This window comes from Euleptes europaea, chromosome 4, assembly GCF_029931775.1.
Source record: "Euleptes europaea isolate rEulEur1 chromosome 4, rEulEur1.hap1, whole genome shotgun sequence".
In the NCBI taxonomy this organism is placed as follows: domain Eukaryota; kingdom Metazoa; phylum Chordata; class Lepidosauria; order Squamata; family Sphaerodactylidae; genus Euleptes; species Euleptes europaea.
In genome coordinates, this window is record NC_079315.1 from 58,250,983 (window position 1) to 58,272,099 (window position 21,117).

General features: G+C 39.8%; 1 protein-coding gene across 2 annotated transcripts in view; it reads right to left on the bottom strand.

Annotated features, from left to right (window-relative positions):
- Positions 1 to 21,117, bottom strand: part of CDC14B (cell division cycle 14B) — a 45,399-nt gene that overhangs the window by 15,344 nt on the left and 8,938 nt on the right. For both annotated transcript variants that reach the window (XM_056848192.1, XM_056848193.1), the window contains exons 5-11: positions 12,106 to 12,182; positions 10,204 to 10,270; positions 9,603 to 9,665; positions 9,140 to 9,227; positions 8,713 to 8,943; positions 3,632 to 3,770; positions 2,219 to 2,372 (exon numbers count right to left, since the gene is read on the bottom strand). In XM_056848192.1, coding sequence (XP_056704170.1) covers positions 2,219 to 2,372; positions 3,632 to 3,770; positions 8,713 to 8,943; positions 9,140 to 9,227; positions 9,603 to 9,665; positions 10,204 to 10,270; positions 12,106 to 12,182 — 819 coding nt within the window. The remainder of the gene's footprint in view (positions 1 to 2,218; positions 2,373 to 3,631; positions 3,771 to 8,712; positions 8,944 to 9,139; positions 9,228 to 9,602; positions 9,666 to 10,203; positions 10,271 to 12,105; positions 12,183 to 21,117) is intronic.

Genomic DNA, 21,117 nt, shown 5'->3' on the forward strand with positions numbered 1-21,117 from the left:
TTGTGAGATATATGTTAAATTTCTTACCTCATGCAGTGTCAAAAGATTTTGTTTCAGAGGGTAGCTGTGTTGGTCTTCAGCAGAACAGCTAGATTCGAGTCCAGTAGCACCTTAGAGACGACACGATTTTTGGGGTTTAAAGTTTCAACAGTCAAAACTCCCTTCATCAGATACCTGACAAGGGAGCTTTGATTCTCAAACGTTTATACCTCAACAATCTCGTTGGTCTCCAAGGTACAACTGGAATTGAGTCTAATACAAAACCAGTCCTTAATATTAAGTTCCTCTCTACTTCTTAAAGCCCATTCTCCTTCCTTACATGCAGTAATTTCTCTATATACATCCATTTCTAAATTTAAATGTATCCCTCTCTTCATAAATGCTTCTACTGGATTAATCCATCCTGGAGTCTTATTTTCCAAAATCCTTTTACCGTATATTTTTTCCAAATTTGAAATAAACCAAATCTAATAATATGGATATTAAAATCTTTATTTACCTTCTCCTTATCATACCACAGGTATGCATGCCATCCAAAACGTAGATTAAAACCTTCTAATTCCAATACTTTGGGATTCTCTAACAAAATCCAGGTCTTTAACCAAACAAAACAAGATGCCTCATAATACATTCTTAAATCTGGTAACCCCAAACCTCCTGTTTCTTTTAATTCAATTAAATTATTATATGCTATTCTGTGTCTTTCCTTGCCCCATAAAAAATTTAAAACATATTTTTTCCAATTATTAAATATATCTTTTAAAATATTTAAAAAAAGATAAACAAGTTGGATTTAATAAAAATAAATCCAAATTGGAAAATATATTAATAAAGGGAAATAAAGGATTGATAGGAAGGATATATAGATTATTAACTGAAGTAAATTTAGAACAAGAAAGAATTAAACCAGTAATGGTGAAATGGATGAAGGAGTTAGGATACAACATTGATTTGGAAACATGGGAAAATTTATGGAAGAAAGAATTTAAATTTACAATAACCAATGAAATTAGAGAAAATTTATACAAAATGTTTTATAGATGGTATATAACTCCTGTGATAATATCCAAAATGAAAAAAGGAGATATGGACTTATGCTGGAAATGTGGAAAGGAAAGAGGAACTTTTATGCATGCATGGTGGATATGTAAAAAAATTAAAAGCTTTTGGAAAAATGTTATCAGAGAAACTAATAATTTGATTAATATGAGAGTAAAAAGAAAACCTGCATTTTGTTTATTGGGAATTCCACAAGAAAATATGGGTAGCAATGATAGGGTCATTTGTCAATATAGTTTTGCTGCTGCAAGAATTGTAATAGCTAAAGTTTGGAAGCAAGTGAATAAACCTTCAATTCGTGACTGGAGAGAGAAACTATGGATGTATATGAGGATGGCCAAATTAACAGAATTCCTAAATGGAAAAAATATGGAAGAATTCAAAAAAACTTGGGCAAAGGCCGTCACATATTGGGATAAACTGGCAAAAATGGATTTTACTATTTTAGTTAGTGAGTTATAGAAACAAGTTTTATTACTTTTCTATTTTACTGTTAATGTAATTTTTAAAACTGTTTAGACACTTCTTCAGAAGTCTAGTGACGTGTCACTTTTTAAGGTGGGTGGAGGGTCAAAAGGGTATTTTTGTTTTTTGAACTTTATAACTATGAATGTATTAATTAGAGCATATAATTGATACTCTTTTGTATTTCCTTTTTATTTTCTTTTTCTTTTTATTATTGTATTTGTTTGTTTTGTTTTATGTTATAAAAATAAAAAAATATTTAAAAAAAGATTTTTGAGACCAAGTATTTAGCACTTCTTTGGCTATTAACAAGGAATACATACCAACAGAATCAGATGGATTTGCAGGAGAAAACCACTTAGTGGAAAGAAACATTTCAGCAATTTAATGTAACATTTTAATTGCAGCTCGTCCTGCTTTATGTCAACATTAAAATGTTTTCTGTGTCATCTCAAGTGAAGAGATTTCAATACAGTTATTTATGCCCAAATCTCTACCATAGAACATTCGTCCATTTTGAAATTTATTGCTTGTTTCCTGCCCCACCACACTACCCTACCCTTGTATACATACCAGAAATACAGAAGAACATACAAAAGGAATCCATTGATTTTTGCTTTATTATGCCCATTTTAGTAATTATTTTAGTAATAATTTAGTAAAGTTAACAACAGCACAATTTTCGGAAGTTTACCAGTTCAGCGTCTTTTCTGTTGGTTCTCTGAATCTTGGAATCATTAATTGAAATGTCATCTACTCCTGAAAGAATTTTTGTAACTGCAAGTTGTGAATTCTTCCTTAACTTTGAACGGAAAGAATCACCTTCCATCCAAAGTTCTGTCTGTTTCCTATAAATTAAAAAGGGGGGGGGGAAGAGAGAGATGCCTGAGTTACAAATCAGGAGATTTCAACACACAGTAAAAAATGTATGGCCTGGCACTTGCTTATTCAGAACACTCAAGTTAACTGGCATTGCCCAAAGGGTGTGTGTGTGTGTGCCCCCTCTTGCCTGCTAGATCAATGCTTCCGGTCCCTCTGGGCTTCTGACAGCCAGCGCTGCCAGACCTCTTCATTTATCAGGTGCCTCCTCCTTTCCCCTCACCCTTTCTCAAGCTGTCGGGATCCAGCTCTGCCAGAGGGCTCCTGGGCAGCTGGCCCACTTGTCTGCCTGTTGCGTAAGATGGCTTCATGCAGGGGAAGACAGGATCCCACCAGGTGTGGAGGCTGTTAGCATGGTGTTTGGTTTATTTAATGTAATTAATTTCCATCCCACGTTTCTTCAGAATGGAGAACCCAAGCAGCTAACATCATTCTCCTCTCCTCCATTTTATCCTCACAACAACCCTGTGAGTTAGGTTAGGCTGAAAGTGTGTGACTGGCTCAAGGTTACCCATTGAGCTTAAATGGTATGACTGTAGATTTGAACCCAGGTCTCCCAGATACTAGTTTGACACTCTTAACCACTACACCATATCGGCTGCTGTGGATTCCTTTGGATTGAGCAATAAACCTGAGTATCCAACACATTAGGTAAACTGGCAAGCCCCATTCCCCATGAGAGCTGGATAACAAAGTTTTACTGTACTTCTGTTTGTTTATTATATTATAAAATCACCCTTCCTTCTAGAAACAAAGTGGCGTACATGTTTCTTTTCTTCTCCAGCTATATCATCACAATCCTGTAGGCTTGACTGAGAGCCCACTTAGCTCAAGGACGGCTAGTGAACTTCATAGTTGAGCAGGAATGTGAACCTCTTCGCTCTATCCGCTACTCATAACTGTCTGCGATCAAATCAAGTAGCAAATGTAAGAGTGATAAAGGTCCCTGCCACTATTATAACCTCATTGCTGGCACACGATCCTCAAAAGGTCATGCAATATACTTATAGTAATTAAAATAATGTAATATTTTCTGTTTAGAGTATGTTTTCAAGTGATATTTACCTGCTAGGAGGCTTTCAGTGCAATCCTAAAGCAAACCCTTCTAAGATCACTGACTTCAATGAACTTAGAAGGGTGTAACTCTGCTATGGGCAGACAGCAAACCATTACTAATTAACAGCACATATTCAAATACCCTCATATTCTTGTACAAAGGTCTACTTACTCTAAAAGGAAATGCTGCTGTGAGCCAATCACAGAGCCAGGTCGGCATATTCTAATCCAGGCAATGGTTTCAGCAGCAGTCATCCTAAAATGCTTCATAATATAACATCCTACAAGAGTGCCAGTTCTACCAAGTCCAGCTGTGTAAAACACAAAGCAAATATTTTCTTATTCAGTCTTTTGCAGGGGATCATCTGTTCAATTTTCAAAAGTAACTGGACAAAATATTGTCGAAGGCTTTCACGGTCAGAGTTCATTGGTTCTTGTAGGTTATCCGGGCTGTGTAACCGTGGTCTCACACAGATCGCTACTTACACAAAAACTCCAACCACCACCCCCGACAGAAAAGAGGAATAATCAAAACATTAATGGACCGTGCAAGACGGATCTGTGAACCACAGTTTCTCAAGGAAGAAACTAACCATCTAAATCACGCACTGCTAGCAAACGGCTACTCCAAGAATGAAATCAGAAGGGCCATTGAACCAAACAAAAATCAGAAAACTCAAGAAAAACAGTCTCCCATAGGAAAGGTATTCTTGCCATTTATTAAAGGAGTCACTGATAGGATGGAGAAACTTTTGAAAAAACATAACCTACAAACAGTGTTTAAACCCACCAAGAAAATACAACAAATGCTACGATCAGCAAAAGACAAAAGAGACCCCCTCACCTCTGCAGGAGTATATCGTATACCTTGCAGCTGTGGAGAAGTTTACATCGGGACCACAAAACGCAGCATACAAACAAGGATAAAAGAACATGAAAGATACTGCAGACTTGGCCAACCTGAGAAATCAGCAGTGGCTGAACATGGACTGACACAAACAGGACACAGGGTCTTATTCCAAGACACTGAAAGACTGGACAATTCTACCAACTATTTTGTCAGATTGCACAGAGAAGCCATTGAAATTCACAAACATCAGCACAACTTTAACAGAAAAGAGGAGAGTTTAAGAATGAATAAGGCTTGGCTTCCTGCCCTGAAACACCTCCAGACAAAGACAACATTCAACAATAGCCATACAGATTAGTTTTGGATTACACACATTAACAGATCACTTCAGGATACAATGGTTCCATATTAACATACCATACCCTCATTAGCACATTATCTTGATACTTACAGGACAATACTTTTGCAGGACAATACTCAGCTCAAACCCAACCCCTTTCTGACTATATATTACTCTTTCTACACCCTTGACACTGAGAGACACTGTCCTTCAGTGTTACTACTCTGAAGATGCCTGCCACAGTTGCTGGCGAAACGTCAGGAAAGAAAATTCCAAGACCACGGTTACACAGCCCGGATAACCTACAAGAACTAACTGGACAAAATTTAAAATTGTTGCACGGTTGCCACTATGACCTAACAGTTTAGATGAGGCCTTTACAACATGGCGCACCCCTCCCACATCAGGCCATGTATTGTGGGGCTTGATAAACTCTCCAAGCACCCAGCCAGGCCCTTCAGATCATCTCAGTTCTTGTAACCTACAACTTCCCCTATGATCAGATGAAAAAACCCTCCTGACTCCCTCTGTAAGCAAATGCAAGCAGCCAGGGCAATTACAGCACATTCCTGAGATTCGTCTTCCTTCAGAGACTGGAAGGTTTGCCCAAACGAGGCGAACAGAAGCAAACACAAACTTGCACAAAGGAAATGCAAGCAGATAATTAGAGATGCAAACTAACAAACTGCAAACTAACAAGTCACAGGGACCAGGCGGTATTCATCCTAGAGTTCTTCAAGAACTCAAATGGGAAATTGCTGAACTTCTAACAAAGATATGTAATATGTCCCTTCGATCAGCCTCTGTACCGGAGGACTGGAGAATGGCCAATGTAACACCCATTTATAAAAAAGGTTCCAGGGGGGACCCAGGAAATTACAGGCCAATTAGCTTAACGTCTGTTCCGGGTAAATTAGTGGAAAGAATTATTAAAGATAGAATTGTCAAGCATATAGAAGGGCAAGGTCTGCTGGGCAAAACCCAACATAGCTTGTTTAAGGGTAGGTCCTGTCTCACTAACCCATTAGTTTTTTTTTGAAAGCGTCAATAAGCATGTGGACAAGAATAAGCCTGTGGATATTGTGTATTTGGATTTCCGAAAAGCTTTTGACAAAGTCCCCCACCAAAAACTGCTAAGCAAACTTCATAGTCATGGGATAAGAGGACAAGTCCTCTTATGGATTGAGAGCTGGCTGAAAAATAGGAAGCAGAGAGCAGGAATCAATGGTCAGTTCTCACAATGGCGGGATGAGCAGTGGGGTGCCTCAGGGATTGGGACTGGTGCTTTTCAACCTGTTCATCAATGACCTGGAGTTGGGGTTAAACAGTGAAGTAGCCAAGTTTGCAGATGACACCAAATTATTTAGGGTGGTTAAAACAAAATCGGACTGTGAAGAGCTCCAGAAGGATCTCTGCATACTGGAAGAATGGGCATTAAAATGGCAAATAAGATTCAATGTGAGTACGTGTAAAGTGATGCATATTGGGACAAAAAATCCCAACTTCACATATACATTGATGGGATCTGTGCTGGCAGCGACAGACCAAGAAAGGGATCTTGGGGTGGTAGGGATAGCTCAATGAAGATGTCAACCCAGTGTGTGGCTGCTGTAAAAAAGGCAAATTCCATGCTGGCCATAATTAGACGAGGAATAGAAAATAAAACTGCTGATATCATACTGCCCTTGTACAAATCTATGGTGAGACCACACTTGGAATACTGTGTATAGTTCTGGTCACCACAACTAAAAAAGGATATTACAGAGCTTGAGAAGGTGCAGAAAACAGCAACCAAAATGATTAGGGGACTAGAGCAACTGTCCTATGGGGAGTGGTTAGGACGTTTAGGGCTGTTTAGCTTGGAAAGAAGGCGGCTAAGGGGAGACATGATAGAGGTCTATAAAATTATGCATGGTTTGGAGAGACTCTCCCATAATACTAGAACACGGGGTCATCTGCTAAAGCTGGAGGGCGAGAGATTCAAAACAGATAAAAGGAAGTAATTTTTCACACAACGCATAGCTAAATTGTGGAACTCCCTGCCCCAGGATGTGGTGATGGCTGCCAGCCTGGAGGGCTTTAAGAGGGGAGTGGACATATTCATGGAGGAGAGGGATATTCATGGCTATTAGTTAGAATGGATACTAGTCATGCTGCATACCTATTCTCTCTAGTATCAGAGGAGCATGCCTATTATTTTGGGTGCGGTGGAACACAGGCAGGATGGTGCTGCTGCACTCGTCTTGTTAGTGGCTTCCTAGAGGCACCTGGTTGGCCACTGTGTGAACAGACTGCTGGACTTAATGGGCCTTGGTCTGATCCAGCAGGGCCTTTCTTATGTTCTTATGGCGGGGAAAAGGCACTGCCTCCTACAGCCATTCCCCACATGCGAAACACACACACAAAAAAAGCCTTTTAGAGGCTTTGAGGGTGGGGGTGAAACAGGGCCTTTTCGCCCCATAGAGAAAAGTGAGGCTGCTTTTCCATGCCGGCGTTCATGGGGTGAAAGGGGACAGGAAGCTGCCTAATGGCAGCTCCTCCCACTGGCCCACCCTGGGAACACCTTTCATGCCACAGTATTCCCTACTGCTATGTATGGGTATGAAAGTTGGACAATGAAGAAAGATGACAGGAAGCAAGTTGAGTCCTTTGAAATGTGGTGTTGGTTGGTCAAAAAGATAAATCAGTGGGTTCTAAATCAAATCAAGCCTGAACTGTCTCTAGAAGCTAAAATTACTAAACTGAAGCTGTGGTGCTTTGGTCGCACTATGAGAAAAGCCAAGACTCACTGGAAAAGACAATATTGCTAGGAAAAATTGAAGGCAGCAGGAAAAAGAGGAAGACCCAATGTGAGATGGATTGACTCAATCAAGGAAGCCCCGACCCTCCGCTTGAAAGACTTGAGCAAGGCTGTTAATGATAGGGTCTTTTGGGGGACATTGATCTTAGGGTCGCCATGAGTAAGAAGCGACTTGATGGTACTTACACACACAATAATCTCTGAAGCTCCAACTAAACCATATTTGATTAGCAAGCTCCCACAAATATGGAACTTCTAACTGCTTTTACAGGTATTCTGGTCAAGGGACAAGGTCCACCCCCCTTCACAATTCCTTCTAAATCCCAAACTGCAGAGATTAGCCAAACAGCCATTCTTATGGTAATTGATGCAGCCCAATAGACAGAAGACCAAGGAAGGTTATAGCCAGAGTTCAAGCAAACAATTAGGAGCATGCCAGAGTTTGCCAGGTTTCTTTCCCTTCTCTATCTGGTGAATTTGCCCAGGGGAGGGGGTGGCTTTTGGGAAGAAGAAGCTCTCTCTTTTAGGAAAGGCATAGACTTTTTTTTAGAGATACCGTCAGACATCTTGGAGGAGACATACCCAGGAACATAGTCTGAACAAAGCTGGCAGGTAAGATGAGGGAAGAAGGTAAAGACAGCCTGAACAACCAATCTGGAAACATTAAAATATTGCTACTTCTCCCTTTATCATCATAGGGACATGTTTTAGATCTAGGAAGAAAGGATTCCATTTAATGCATCTTCCATATTTCTTTTGCTCAGATGCTGTAGTAAATTGATGTTCAACTGTATGCTTTTACTTTTATTAAATACTGGTTGCTTATACAACAAAAGATAAATCCAGTTTCAGAAAAAAATTATTTGGTCTTTGCAATCACATAAAAACCCCTCTAAACTTGGCACATGCTTACCAAGGTGCAAGGTAAAGGCAGAAAAAGACTTCCCTAGTTGCGAATATCTGTAACAAGTGAGATATCCACAGGTCCTCCACATCTCCATGGTAGTTTGGAAATAGAGGGGGAATTTGGATTTGAAACAGAGAGCCTGATTACAGGTTGCCAGATTACAAAACCTCAATTGCTCTGTTGGTGGAGAGTATATTCTAATCGTGCAGGAGAATGTGTGTGATAAAGTGGGACTCCTTCATATGACCCGCTGAGTAAATTCCTCATTCCCTGTGGTAAAAAAGATTGCTGTGCGATCTGTTTTTATCAGAGTGGTTGCTGTTACCAAAGTTTTGATACCACAGACTTTGACTCACCTTTGCAATGTACTGCTATAGCACCTTCAGCATTTTCACAAATATTTAGGAATGTTTGAACAATAGTATCAGTAGGTATACTTCCGTCTGCAAAGAAGAGATCATAGTGTTCAAAGCCTGCTTCCCTGAATCTTTTAGCATCATACATCCTCTTGTTCAGGCGGATTATAGTGGTAACATTGTGCCTTCTAAAGTAGGGAAAATAGGCTTCAGGAGCATGATGTGGGTAACCTGAAATTAAAAGGAAAGAAATTAAGAAAGAAATGTTAGCGACAAAAGAGAACATGACATTAGCCAACAATTGGGGTGGGGGATGACAAAATCCACATTTTTCATATCTTTATTTCTGAAACAATGATATTTTAGAGCAGATATTACTTAGAAAATAGCCATGAATTGTTTTTGTCCCATTCTCCTTAAATCGTACCATTTTCAATTCTACTTCTTGAATGAGGTCCGCTGAAGGCAAGAATTTTTTTTGGTATTATCCAGTTAAAATCTCCATTTTCTGCTTTCTGCCAAGGAAAGAAATATATTGTTTATTTCATTCCTAAAGCACCCTGGCATTAGTCATATTTGTGTAGGTGAACAAAGCGAAGATGACAAGGAATGCTGATGTAATTTTTTTTTGGCAATACAAAAAGTCTAATTCCAATTTTGTCTGGGATTATAAACCACATGCTCTCACACTGTCATGCGACAGCCTTCTAATAAGTATATTGAAACATCTTTTTGTTATTTACCTTACTTTCCTTGACTCCACATATTTAGATATAGACTCTCTTGAAAACAGAAAAAATCAAGAGCTATAAGTAATGCATGCCGATTTTATGCAAAGACAGTCTCAGCAGTAATTACAAACAGTACTCAGCAATGAAAATGATGCTTACCTCATAATGCTCATATTCTTCCACATCAAATGAACTTAAATCAAGGAAGCCAAACTGCAAAGCCTAAAATCCATGAAAGAGACAGACAAAAACATTGATGAATGAATAATGTATTTCCAGAACTCAATGAAACACATACATGGAAGACACTGGCGGATTGTAGATGTCACTTGTGTTTCCCTTCCCCAACATTCTCTTTTGACCCCCAGAATGATGAAAGAGGGAAGTGATTTTGCCCAGATGTCCCTGCTTACTACAGCCACCCAACTTGCATGACTTTGTCCATGTATTATCTTTCTGGGGGTCAAAAGGAACTGCTGGGAGAAGAAAAACGTAGATTGCACTGGCAGCTGGTTGAATACAACCCACTACCTATTTTGTCTGAACTAAAACTTTAATTATATATGATGCTTTACATATGTGAGGTAAAGTATTTTAGGCATTTTGAACAAAAAAACATGATATAAATACTATTACTACTGCCATGGTTTAGTTTTATCTTCTTAATTCTCTAGTCAGTAACATTTTCCATCTAAAATGTTCAGAGTTCCATATGGCTCCCCAAATTAAATTCACTGCCAAACAGAATAATGTTACCAACCTTGTTTATCGCATGAAAGCAGTCAAGCAGTGTTAGATGAAAACTGCAGGTACCAAATGCAGCATCCCTGCAAGGCATATATATCTGAACTCATTTTTTGACAACTGAAAAAAGCAGCTTCAGTTTCCCATGAAAAATATTTTAAAGCTTTTTGATACAGATACAATACACTATAGGTTGCATTCAGAAGAACCATGAATAGAGTGCATGGTGTGAACTTTTTTTTGGCCAGCTTCCCCACCCAACTGCATACAGCCCCAGGAAAAAATCCTCCAGATACAAATTGTTGATAATAAAGTTTAAAAATGGAGTTTATAAAGAGTTTCCTAAAATGTCTGATGGCTGGGATAACTACAACAGCATAATAATAATAATAATAACCCTAAATAGTTTCCCCAGATTTCATCATGCTCTAGCAGCTCACCAAGAAATGGAATCCAGGGTGAGGATGTACAGCTAAAAGGGTAGGTTATGTTCCATGTGCAGAAGACAGTGCTTGAGGCAGGGAATTTGTAAGCACACACAACACCTTTGAGTGTTTTCAAGGGCTCTGTACTCAGACCTCAACTAGATGCTGGTGCCTTTATTTTTAAGTGCTGGCAACCCTATCCTACAGAAATTAATGATACACTCCCTCCTATGCAGAAAAACAAAGAACTGCAATTGGGGTGAACATAATAGTAGAGGCCAAAAAATACCAAAAAAACCCCACTAGCCTCCTCTTACAATAACTGATCTGGACTCCATTAACAATAAGCCAATGTGGTGGTGCATAGCATCTCTGCATTTACACCCTCACACACAGCCCATATGGCAGGCATTCTGCTAATGTATAAATCAAGCTGTGTAGACTTCATTACATCAAGGGTAGGCCACTAGCACAGAGGGTTCAGCTCTGAATCTTCTGCCCATGTTTTATGCATCAGCAACTCAGCTGCAATATACAGAATAGTGGTTCAAGACCTCACCAACAATGCTCTCATAAAAAAGTGTTAACATTGAAACTGCTTGTTATAGTTTTATCCTACAGATTTCCAGTATTTGTCATCTAATGAGTTGGTCCTAAGAAGTGGTAAAGTACCAAAGCACATTGCAACTCTAACAAAACCAAACAAAACCAAACAACCAAAGGTAGCTGGGCAGCCAAGACTAATTTTGCAGGTCAGAGCCCCATGCTCATCACCTCACTAGAACTGATTCACAAGTTTGGCTTCTTCCAGCCTACAGGGACACAAAGCTGAAAGGAACAGGCAGAATTGGCAGGTCATAGGAAGTTCCAAGTCCTTGGTCAGAACCCAGGGAACCACACTGCTAGTTCCATTTGCTCAAGAGGTTTAGGCTTGTTTTCCTCAAAATGGCAGTCCATATGACAAAAAACTCTGATCCTTCAGGGAGGTTCTAGACAGTTTGTGATAATGGCATGAAGAGCCAGCAGATCAGAAAAGCTAGCCCAAGAACACTACATGAGCTTAAGCAGCTTTTTTGATCTTGGCCCCTGCAGACAATAGGTTTTGCTTAGTCACTGTAATCTGTGGAATAAATCACCTAAGATAAGAACATAAGAAAGGCCCTGCTGGATCAGACCAAGGCCCATCAAGTCCAGCAGTCTCTTCACACAATGGCCAACCAGGTGCCTCTAGGAAGCCACTAACAAGACGAGTGCAGCAGCACCATCCTGCCTGTGTTCTACCGCACAGGTAAGGCTACATGTTTTTCCAAGGAGAGGACCTTACCTTATCCCAAAGATGAACTTTAAAAGGTTATAGGTCATGTGGAAATTCCACACAGTAAATATAAAAAGATCATAAATGGTCAGGAAGCTAGTTTTCTCTACCCCAAAGAACAACTTCAACTCAACATTGTTAAAGATAGATGGAACTTACACACATGGTTTTTGTTTACCTGAATGGAAGATATGCTACATTCCCAGACAATAAAAGCCCATACACAGTTTCTGGAGGTTCTCTCAGATAGATTATCTATTTAAGAAAGAGAAAAAGAAGAAGAGATATTCTTATGGTACTCTACAGAAATGTGTTCTATTCAACAGGCATGGTATAGAGCAGAACACGTGATAACATCCACACAACAATGTTACAGAGGATGTGGAAACAGAGTTGTTATAAAAGAATATTAGTGGCCCCTAGATGAAGCCAGGAATTATGCAGAACTCAAAACTTGAAAATTATTAGAAATATTAGAACTTGAAAATTCCAAGCTTTAAAAAGCATTACTGCAATATAATTGCAGATCTACATTAGATATTTATTCAAATATCAATATTTACTTTGTGAGTGGCAATGTTGGCCCAAAGAAAAACTAGGAATTGCCAATCAGTTTTTGAATTAAAAGCACTGGCAAAATCAAGCTGCAGAGGCAAAGAATAGAGCAACAAAAGCCAGAGTTGTAGTTAATACCAGTCCAATCCATTTAGACATCATTTCGGACAAACTCTTGGACACCATTTCATATTAATTGTTTTTATCCAGCAGTACAGGTCCCATGTGGTTTGCATACTCAGTGGTAACTATGAGATGGAAAGTGCCATCATGTTGCAGCCGACTTATAGCGACCCCATAGGGTTTTCAAGGCAAGAGACATTCAGAGGTGGTTTGCCATTGCCTGCCTCTGTGTCACGACCCAGGACTTCCTTGGTAGTCTCCCATCCAAGTTCTAAAAAGAGCCAAGCCTACTTAACTTCTGAGATCTGACAAGATTGAGCTAGCCTGGGCTATCCAGGTCAGGGCCAGTTGTAACCATATCACACCTATAATGTATCAGTTGGGCCCCAGACTGTAACAGCTAGACCCCATTTGGCTTAAAAGGTTAAACTCTTACCAACTGGTGATTGGAGATATGAACAGGCAAGACAGGTCTTTCTACGAACCTGGAAAATGCCCTAGGTTTGCAGAAAAATGTAAAATCTAACACACACACACACACACACACACAAACCCATTGGGGGTTTAAAAAACCCAAATGATAAAAGAAGCCCCTGTAGCTTTAAGCCAGGGGTGGGGAACCTTTTTCCCGCCAAGGGCCATTTGGATATTTATAACATCATTTGTGGGCCAAACAAAATTAAAAATTGGCCGACCAAGCCCCAAGCAGGCAGCTGCCCTAGATGACCCCCCCATGCGGGCAGGCAGCCAACCAGGGGCATCTTGGGTGGTCCTAGCAGCTCCATAGCTAACGACTCTTCTGAAAGGGGGGGAAGGTTCCTTTTCTCGGCAAAACAAACTCACATCTGCCTTGAATAGAGGCTATTCCTGTCTGTAGGAGGGGGCCAGTCTTAGATCCTCCTGAGCTAGAGATCTGCCAGGACCCATGAAGGGCCAGACCAAATGACTTGCGGGCCTTAAAAGGCCCCCGGGCCTGACGTTCCCCACCCCTGCTTTAAGCAATGGATTTCTTCAGTGACTGTTGGGGTATAAATGAAGTAAATAAATAATAAATATAGCTGAAGATGGGAGGCAGATAAAAAGCAGGTTGGTGAATGGCTGAGAAGGAGAGAATGAGGCAGGGAATGGGGAGAAGATATGGGTTGCCAGATGGAGAGAAAGGGAAAATATTGTCTACTTTCCCTCATGGGTCCACTGGATACAGGGGAAAGTGAGGTGCCCCCTCATAAGTCCTTGAGGGTTCCCTGCCAGGTAACCTTTACCTTTTTTTTTACCTTTTCCTTCTTTACTCCTATGACCCATAGGTCCTGAGCAGTTATTTCTTAGAGGAAAATATGATGAAGAGATATTTGGCCACGGCCAATGCTATGTTGGGATCTCTATCCATCAGCAAAAAGGAGACTATTTTGTCTCTTGTTATGGGGGCAGGAATTCTCACCAATATGAGGGTAATCCATTGATCTTGGTGGTGTTTAAAGAAGGGGCATTCCATCATCTTATGAGATAATGTGTCAATTTTCTTTGTATTGAATGGACAAACTCTGTCAGAATATGGTAGATTTCTATATCTTCCATTTAATACTGCTGAGGGTGCACCCTGCCAGGTAAGTTGGCCTGGCCCAGTAGCCACCACTACACAACATTATTGAAGGGGATTTAACACCCCAATGTATTTATTTTTTAAAGTTTTCAGACTTTTGTACAAACCTGGGGCATTTCTCAGGTTTGTAGAAAGATCTGTCTCATCTATTCATCACTCCAAATCTGGATTTAGATATCTCAGTCATCTGGATTTCAGTTGTAATTCTGGGACATCTCCAGGTCCCACCTGAAGGTTGGCAAACGTAAGCCTGAAAGCAACCTCTGGGTGGCTTGCATGACTCAATAAGGCCTGGCTGCTTGCTACTGTTCCAAGGAATAAGAAGTTGCCAAGAAACAATATATATAAATGTATATTATCAAGTGAATACAAAATATCTCTGTCTAGGTTGCCTTGTGGATTCCCACTTGTTTAACAGAAATGTTTAGGACTAAAATCAATTTGAAGTGAAAAAGAACTTACAGCGATAATTCATGGAAAGTATTTGAAAGCAGGGACACATATCATGTATCTTATTTAAGTTCCTTCACAAATGCATACTAAAAAGGTAATAAATGCTAGGCAATTTAATTTTGCACTCATCTTTCAAAACAATTGCTTTCTTCCATTAAATAAAACAAAAACTAAAGTCATACGCAAATACATAATTCAGTGGCTGCAAGTCTTGATTATCCAATTAGCATCCCCAAGGAATTATAACTGTACACAAGACTATTATCCATTAAATGACTGAGGCAGGCAGGCAGGCCATGTTCAGAGAACATCCAGATCCTGTTTTGATGAACAGATGCCACACATTCAGCAACACAACAAGCTATTACTGTGAAGGAGAAATTCACCAGCCTTGCACACTGGCACTGTCAGTGTACCAAATCAACAGGTGCCTCAAGGAATATAAAAATTAGAGGCCTTATGCAATATAACAATATAACATTCACTGACACTGACAAGAAGTTTTAAAAGGCAACTACATCGAATTAACATTAAGACTTTGTACACAACACTGTCATATATATGAGTAAACTCCTATTGTAGCGATATGCGGGCAGACATTGAAAACACAGTGCTGCTTTAATATTTTAAAGTGGCAGCTCCTCTGTGCGTCTCCAGAGGTTGCTTCTGAAATTTAGGGAGAGTGGTGCAGAGAAGAGGTACAGTTCACCAAAAAAGCAAGACACCTGCCATAAATACACTGTCCCAGATTTAGCTATAAAGGCACCTTCTGGATCAGAACCCATGACTAGAAATTTCTGATGATGCTAAATCATTGCACAATTTAGTCATAACATGCAAACACCACCTCTAGAGTAAAGAAGCTGCAGTGTCAGCATCACAGAAGGGCAGTACTAGAAATCCCATTTCTAACAGGGGAGTCCTTCTTTTAGGCAACCCTCACAAATAAAGGAGGTGGTGCTCACTCCTTCCTGATGGTCTATTTTCCCAAGACTACCTACCATCATAGTCCAGGGTGACAGGGACCCCTCCTTGCCGGGAACAAGACATGACACTGCACACTCCCTCTCCCAGGCCTTCCCCGGTTGGGAATAAATTCTCTCTGCACATCTTAATCAAATGTAATATCAGAGCAAGCTGGTGAATTCAAGAGCAAGAAAAGAAGTCTGTTACTGATCCTTTAACAGGTGGCTAATATCAGATTAGCACCAGCTGCAAGTTACATCTTTAACTAACATTTCCAAACCCCCATCAGTATGCCATACAATAAATTCCAGGGAAGTTATTAATGCAGTTTCAACAAGTAAGCAATGAGGCATAAAAAGACAATTGTTTTCCCCCATCTAGAACAAAACAGGTGCTCAATTACCCACATAACAGGTTTGCATCCAATTGTACATTTCCAAAGATGCAAGATCTCTGTCAGTTCTTACCCCCCCCCCCAACTATTGACCCGCCTACTTTCCCTCATGGGTCCACTGGCTCCCAGGAAGAACAACAACTGGACAGGGGGAATCAGTGAGCTATAGCAGGGGAAGGATTTCTCACTTTATTAACTAATTAATAAAGTTACATGCGCTACATAGATTCCACATATTGTTTTTAAAACAGCCTCCTTTCCCTTACAAAAAGGAAAAAGGAGCAGCTACTAGAGAAATACAGCATGGGAAAAACTCTCCAGAAATTACTATACTAAGGCAAAACCATAACTTACAAATGCCCAGACTAACACTGCAAAATAAATGCAACTGATGTAACCTTACAAGAATGTAAGGTAACTTAAGTGCAAGAGAAATCAAACCTTGAGACCTACTACAGGAGACAGTAATGTATCAGCCCTTAGGAAAATGACAGACAGCACCACTAGCTGAAACATGCATCCAAAGAGAGGGAAAGCATTATTTAAAAAAACAAAACAAGAACACAAGCCACCACCAGATTGTGAAGAGACAGACATTTTTTCTTAACAGGATGAGAAAGCTATAAAAACCTTTGCAAATACTGCACATTAAATATCATGTCAGTATTACTTCCCATGCACTAACCTAAAAATTAAAATTCATATTTATTCTCATAAATTTAACTGTAATCACTAACAGAGAAGTTAGATATTCGAACTTTCATCAGAACGGCTGCTCCTGCTGTCAACATTCCTTCTAAAATAAGGTCATGTCTAGAAACGCTGACAAACTGAACCTGGGAAGAGTAAAAAAAAAGAAAGAAAGAAAAATAATAAGGATCTCAAGAGGTGAAGGAAACTGCTTACCCTGAAGGAAGAAGATGAGAAAATAAAGTACACAGAGATGAGTCCTGGAGAAGATGACCTGAATTATATCAGTTCTTGGGGTAGGACCCTAGAAGGGTGGCCCTCCAAAGGGACAGAATTAGAGCCAAGCCTGAGAAAAAGAAATACTGTTACTAAGTTAATGTAGGAGTGGGAAGGAAGAACTGAGGGGGAGGAAGACGATCAGGAGGAAGGAAAAAAACATGGAAGGTAAACCTGGTTTTAAACAAAGGAAGATAGAAGACAAGAAGTTCTCTCTTAACACCTGCAATATTAGAGAGGATCAAAAGCACCCATTACAGAAGTTATCTTAGAGTACCATTTAAGGTGGGTAATATGGACTACATAATATAAGCTTCCTCTAGCCCAGTGATGGCGAACCTTTTAGAGACCGAGTGCCCAAACTGCAACCCAAAACCCACTTATTTATCGCCAAGTGCCAATACGGCAATTTAACCTGAATACTGAGGTTTTAGTTTAGAAAAAACAACTCATACATTCACATATTTTGCGTTAAAAGAAAAACACAATAACAGAGCTTTCAATGATACAAACAACTTTTTATTGAAAGGTCAAAGTTTGCATTTGGCATGCATCTCTCCAGGACTTGTCCTCTGCTCAGCCACCCGACATTATTGTACATAAGTAAACAATTATACTGTGCCTGAACCTCCTCAAGAAGTGCTTGAAACTGTCGATAATTCAGAGCACGAGCCATGATGTAATTCACCTTTTTTGTGACATCTTTGAGGACATCGTCAATTTTTTTGAACAATTAATGTGATTTTTTGCTGTTGTGTGCATGCTGATAATTTGTCTACCCTTGGCTCATACTTTGTAAGTTTGAGAGCAACACATGCAGCACTCAGTTCATCTGTTAGCCTGTTTCTGGTGTCAGATTTGATATAATTCAAAACTGAAAACAGCTGCTCACAAGCATAAGATGATCCAAACAAAGTAAGGAAAGCAATGCCAAGTGCTTTCATTGACTTAAAATTATTTGGCAGAGAATTCCACACTTTAAGGATTTCATTTTCAGAACTAACTGTGCTGTCCTTTGGCATCCCTTCTATCTTCTCAAGTGTTTCACGCAGGTCATAGAATTTATTTTTCCAGATAGAGCTTTCTTTGAAATTCTATTAGCTCCATTTCCAGATTTTCTAAATCTAACCAGTGTAGGCAGGAAAGACCAAGTTCTTCAAATTTGGCTTTATCTGGAGAAGTAAGAAAACACAGGGTTGTCTCCCTCTTACGGAACTGTAAAAATCTGTTACTGAAATTCATCTTTGCAGCTTCTACAATGCTAGAAAATTCCTTGTAGATTTCCTGATGGCTTGTAGGATTGTCTGCAAATGTTGTAGAATTTTCTAAATGATTTTTTAGACCGGGGCCCCCCCAGACAAACTGAAGATGGGCGGGGGCCCGCAGCTCAGCTGAGAGGGGGGGAGTGGCAAGGTGCTCAGCCACAGCATCCCCTGTCCAAACTGAAGATGGTCGGGGCCCCCGACAAACAGCTGAGCTGCCGCAGCAGCTCAGCTGAGAGAGTGGGAGGGCGCCAGGACAGGCTTGGGGAGCATGGGCTTGGGGAGAAGGAGCACCGCCCTCACCACGGCAACACAGCACAGCCCTAGGCAGATGCGACGGGTCCGCGCATGCCCACAGAGAGGGCTCCGCATGCCGGCTGCGGCACCCATGCCATAGGTTCGCCAACAGGGCTCTAGCCATTACAGTTTTTTTTCAAAGTACGAAAATGTTTGTGTATTAGTTATTTAAATTAAGCAAAACAAAACCCTGATTTCATAGTTCAGAATATTACTTTTACTACTCTGCTGAACACCCCTTATGTCCTTTATAGAAAAACAAGCCTGGACTGATACTATTCTGATCCATTTATGGCAGAACGTATATAAGAGACCAAATCCAGATCGCTATCTCTGGCATTAGATTTTGTTACTTTTACTGTTTTGGGTTCTTTTTGAATGGCATGTTTGGCATTAAAGTTCACATCCAAGTAGCTCAGTATGATAGTTAGATCACACAGGTGCTTGGATCATCTATTGACTTTTAGTGAAAGCACCAAGAAAGCAAAGACAAGACAGAAAGAGACAGCAGAAATGCAAAGTGTCACCCAGACGGAAAAGAAACATACATTAAAAGTTAACCAAGCAGATTGCACCTTTCATTATTAGGCGCCCAATCCTAATAGAATGAAGGAGCAACATATTATTCTCCGAGCTTCAAATTAATTTTCTTAAAAGGCTGTGGATGTGACTATGTTAAAGAAATACTTCAGTCTTAAGAGATCTGTTTTTCTCTTTTGCTCAAAGCTTTCATTACCCAGTTTGCACTAGATACAATCCAGCAGTGGTCAGGTACCCAGTTAAACAATTAAGCTTCACTGACTTCAGTGGGACTTGTGCACCCCTATCATTCTCTGGAGCATGCCCTCGTTGTCCTTCAAATAAATGTTTACTTGTTTTTTTTACAAAACAAAACCTGTAGCAATAATACTAGATATTTTATATTTACCATGGTCTCAACATACGTGCACAAATTATACATTACTCTTGCCTCTAAAACAAATCCTGAAAACAAAGGGACCAACTGTAACAATGAGACATCTGTGTTTAAGACATTTATGAAGGAATCTTTCTCTCTTGTGCATAAAGATAGATAAACACTATAAATGCATTATAAAATACCTTTTTAAAGTTAGCGCCACTTGTACTGCAGAATATCTTTGATAGCATTAACATTCTGATGATAAGCTATTAAGCAAGCTATTAATTCCACACTACTTCAATTTAGTCATCTGAAACATTGCAACCTTGACTGTCCCATGCTAAGGACAACGCCATGCATACAAGAAGAATTCTCAAATGAGCAGTATTTACTTTGCTGAAGTTATGCTGCACTAATTTTACTTGCTAAATATTTCCTTCAGCCCCGCCAAAGTTATCTAGATATCTACTATACATATCTACTAACGGGAAAAAACAACTAGTGGAAATGCAAACAAGTCTTCACAAAGTTATTAGCCAGCAGTTATTAAACACGGAATAAAAATGTGGTCCCATTAAGAAGTAATGTGTTCACTGTTCAGTGCTCCATTATATGGAAACGAGAACCTGCTCATGCTACAGGCCAAAGTACAAAACACCAGAGTTAAACAACAAATCAAAAATCATGGACTCAATCTGAATTAAACACAGATTCATCACAGCAGTTACATAAGAAATGAAAGTGCAGGGCCCAATTTTGATTTCACACGTAGTTGTCCATTTGTCTTCCCCAATCCCCTCATCCAATGTTAATAAAATATCAGACTTAACAACCTACTTGCAGCAGGTAAGGAACCTTTTAGCTACAACAGATATTACAAAAAAGGTAGACTGCATGTAAAACACTGAGCTTCTTCTGATGCAGTAATCGAAGCACCACTTCACTATAATAATCTGACCAGCCGCTAACAGTAGCGGCTGGTTGGAGCCATGGACAAAGAGCAAAGAGAAAATTACAGCTGTCTCTTCACTTATGAATTCTGAGTAAATCATAAGTTTTAATTGATTCATTGATTAAATCTGAATAATTTGCATATCAATAAGAATCATTTCGAGGAGTGGGGGGGGGCTTATTTCTTTCTGCATTTGAGCCAGACAGTTATGAGGGGGAAAGGGTTCTTTCACAAAAGGAGTTCTAAAGGGCAGCTGCCACCAAAACTATAATGTAGCTGCAGCAGATACAACTGTAGCTCTATAGTGCCTGACACAATTGTAGCGACACATCCTTCAACTACTGACCTCTCATCTATTATGATATAAAAGAATAAGGTTCTGCTACGCATAGGATTTGTTGGTGAATGTGGGTAGAACTGAGCATGAAAATGTGCAGTATCATGTCCACTTCAATATGTAGCAATTGCATCTAAGGGTGTAAATAGCATGGCTCTTTAAACAGAAATCCTGTCCGTGCTTCACTACACTATCATCATATGCTATTTCTGGTAAATCAGAAGTTGACTCTCCACATGGTTTCCAGGAATACTCAGCTTGGAAAGACTTGTGTCTCCTCATTAATACAATGGGGGGAGTGTCTCATTTTGCCCCTGATTTCTCCATGAGGGCCTAAAATGCATTTAATTCAAAAGACCTTTAGAATTATGTGTTGCTGTTTTG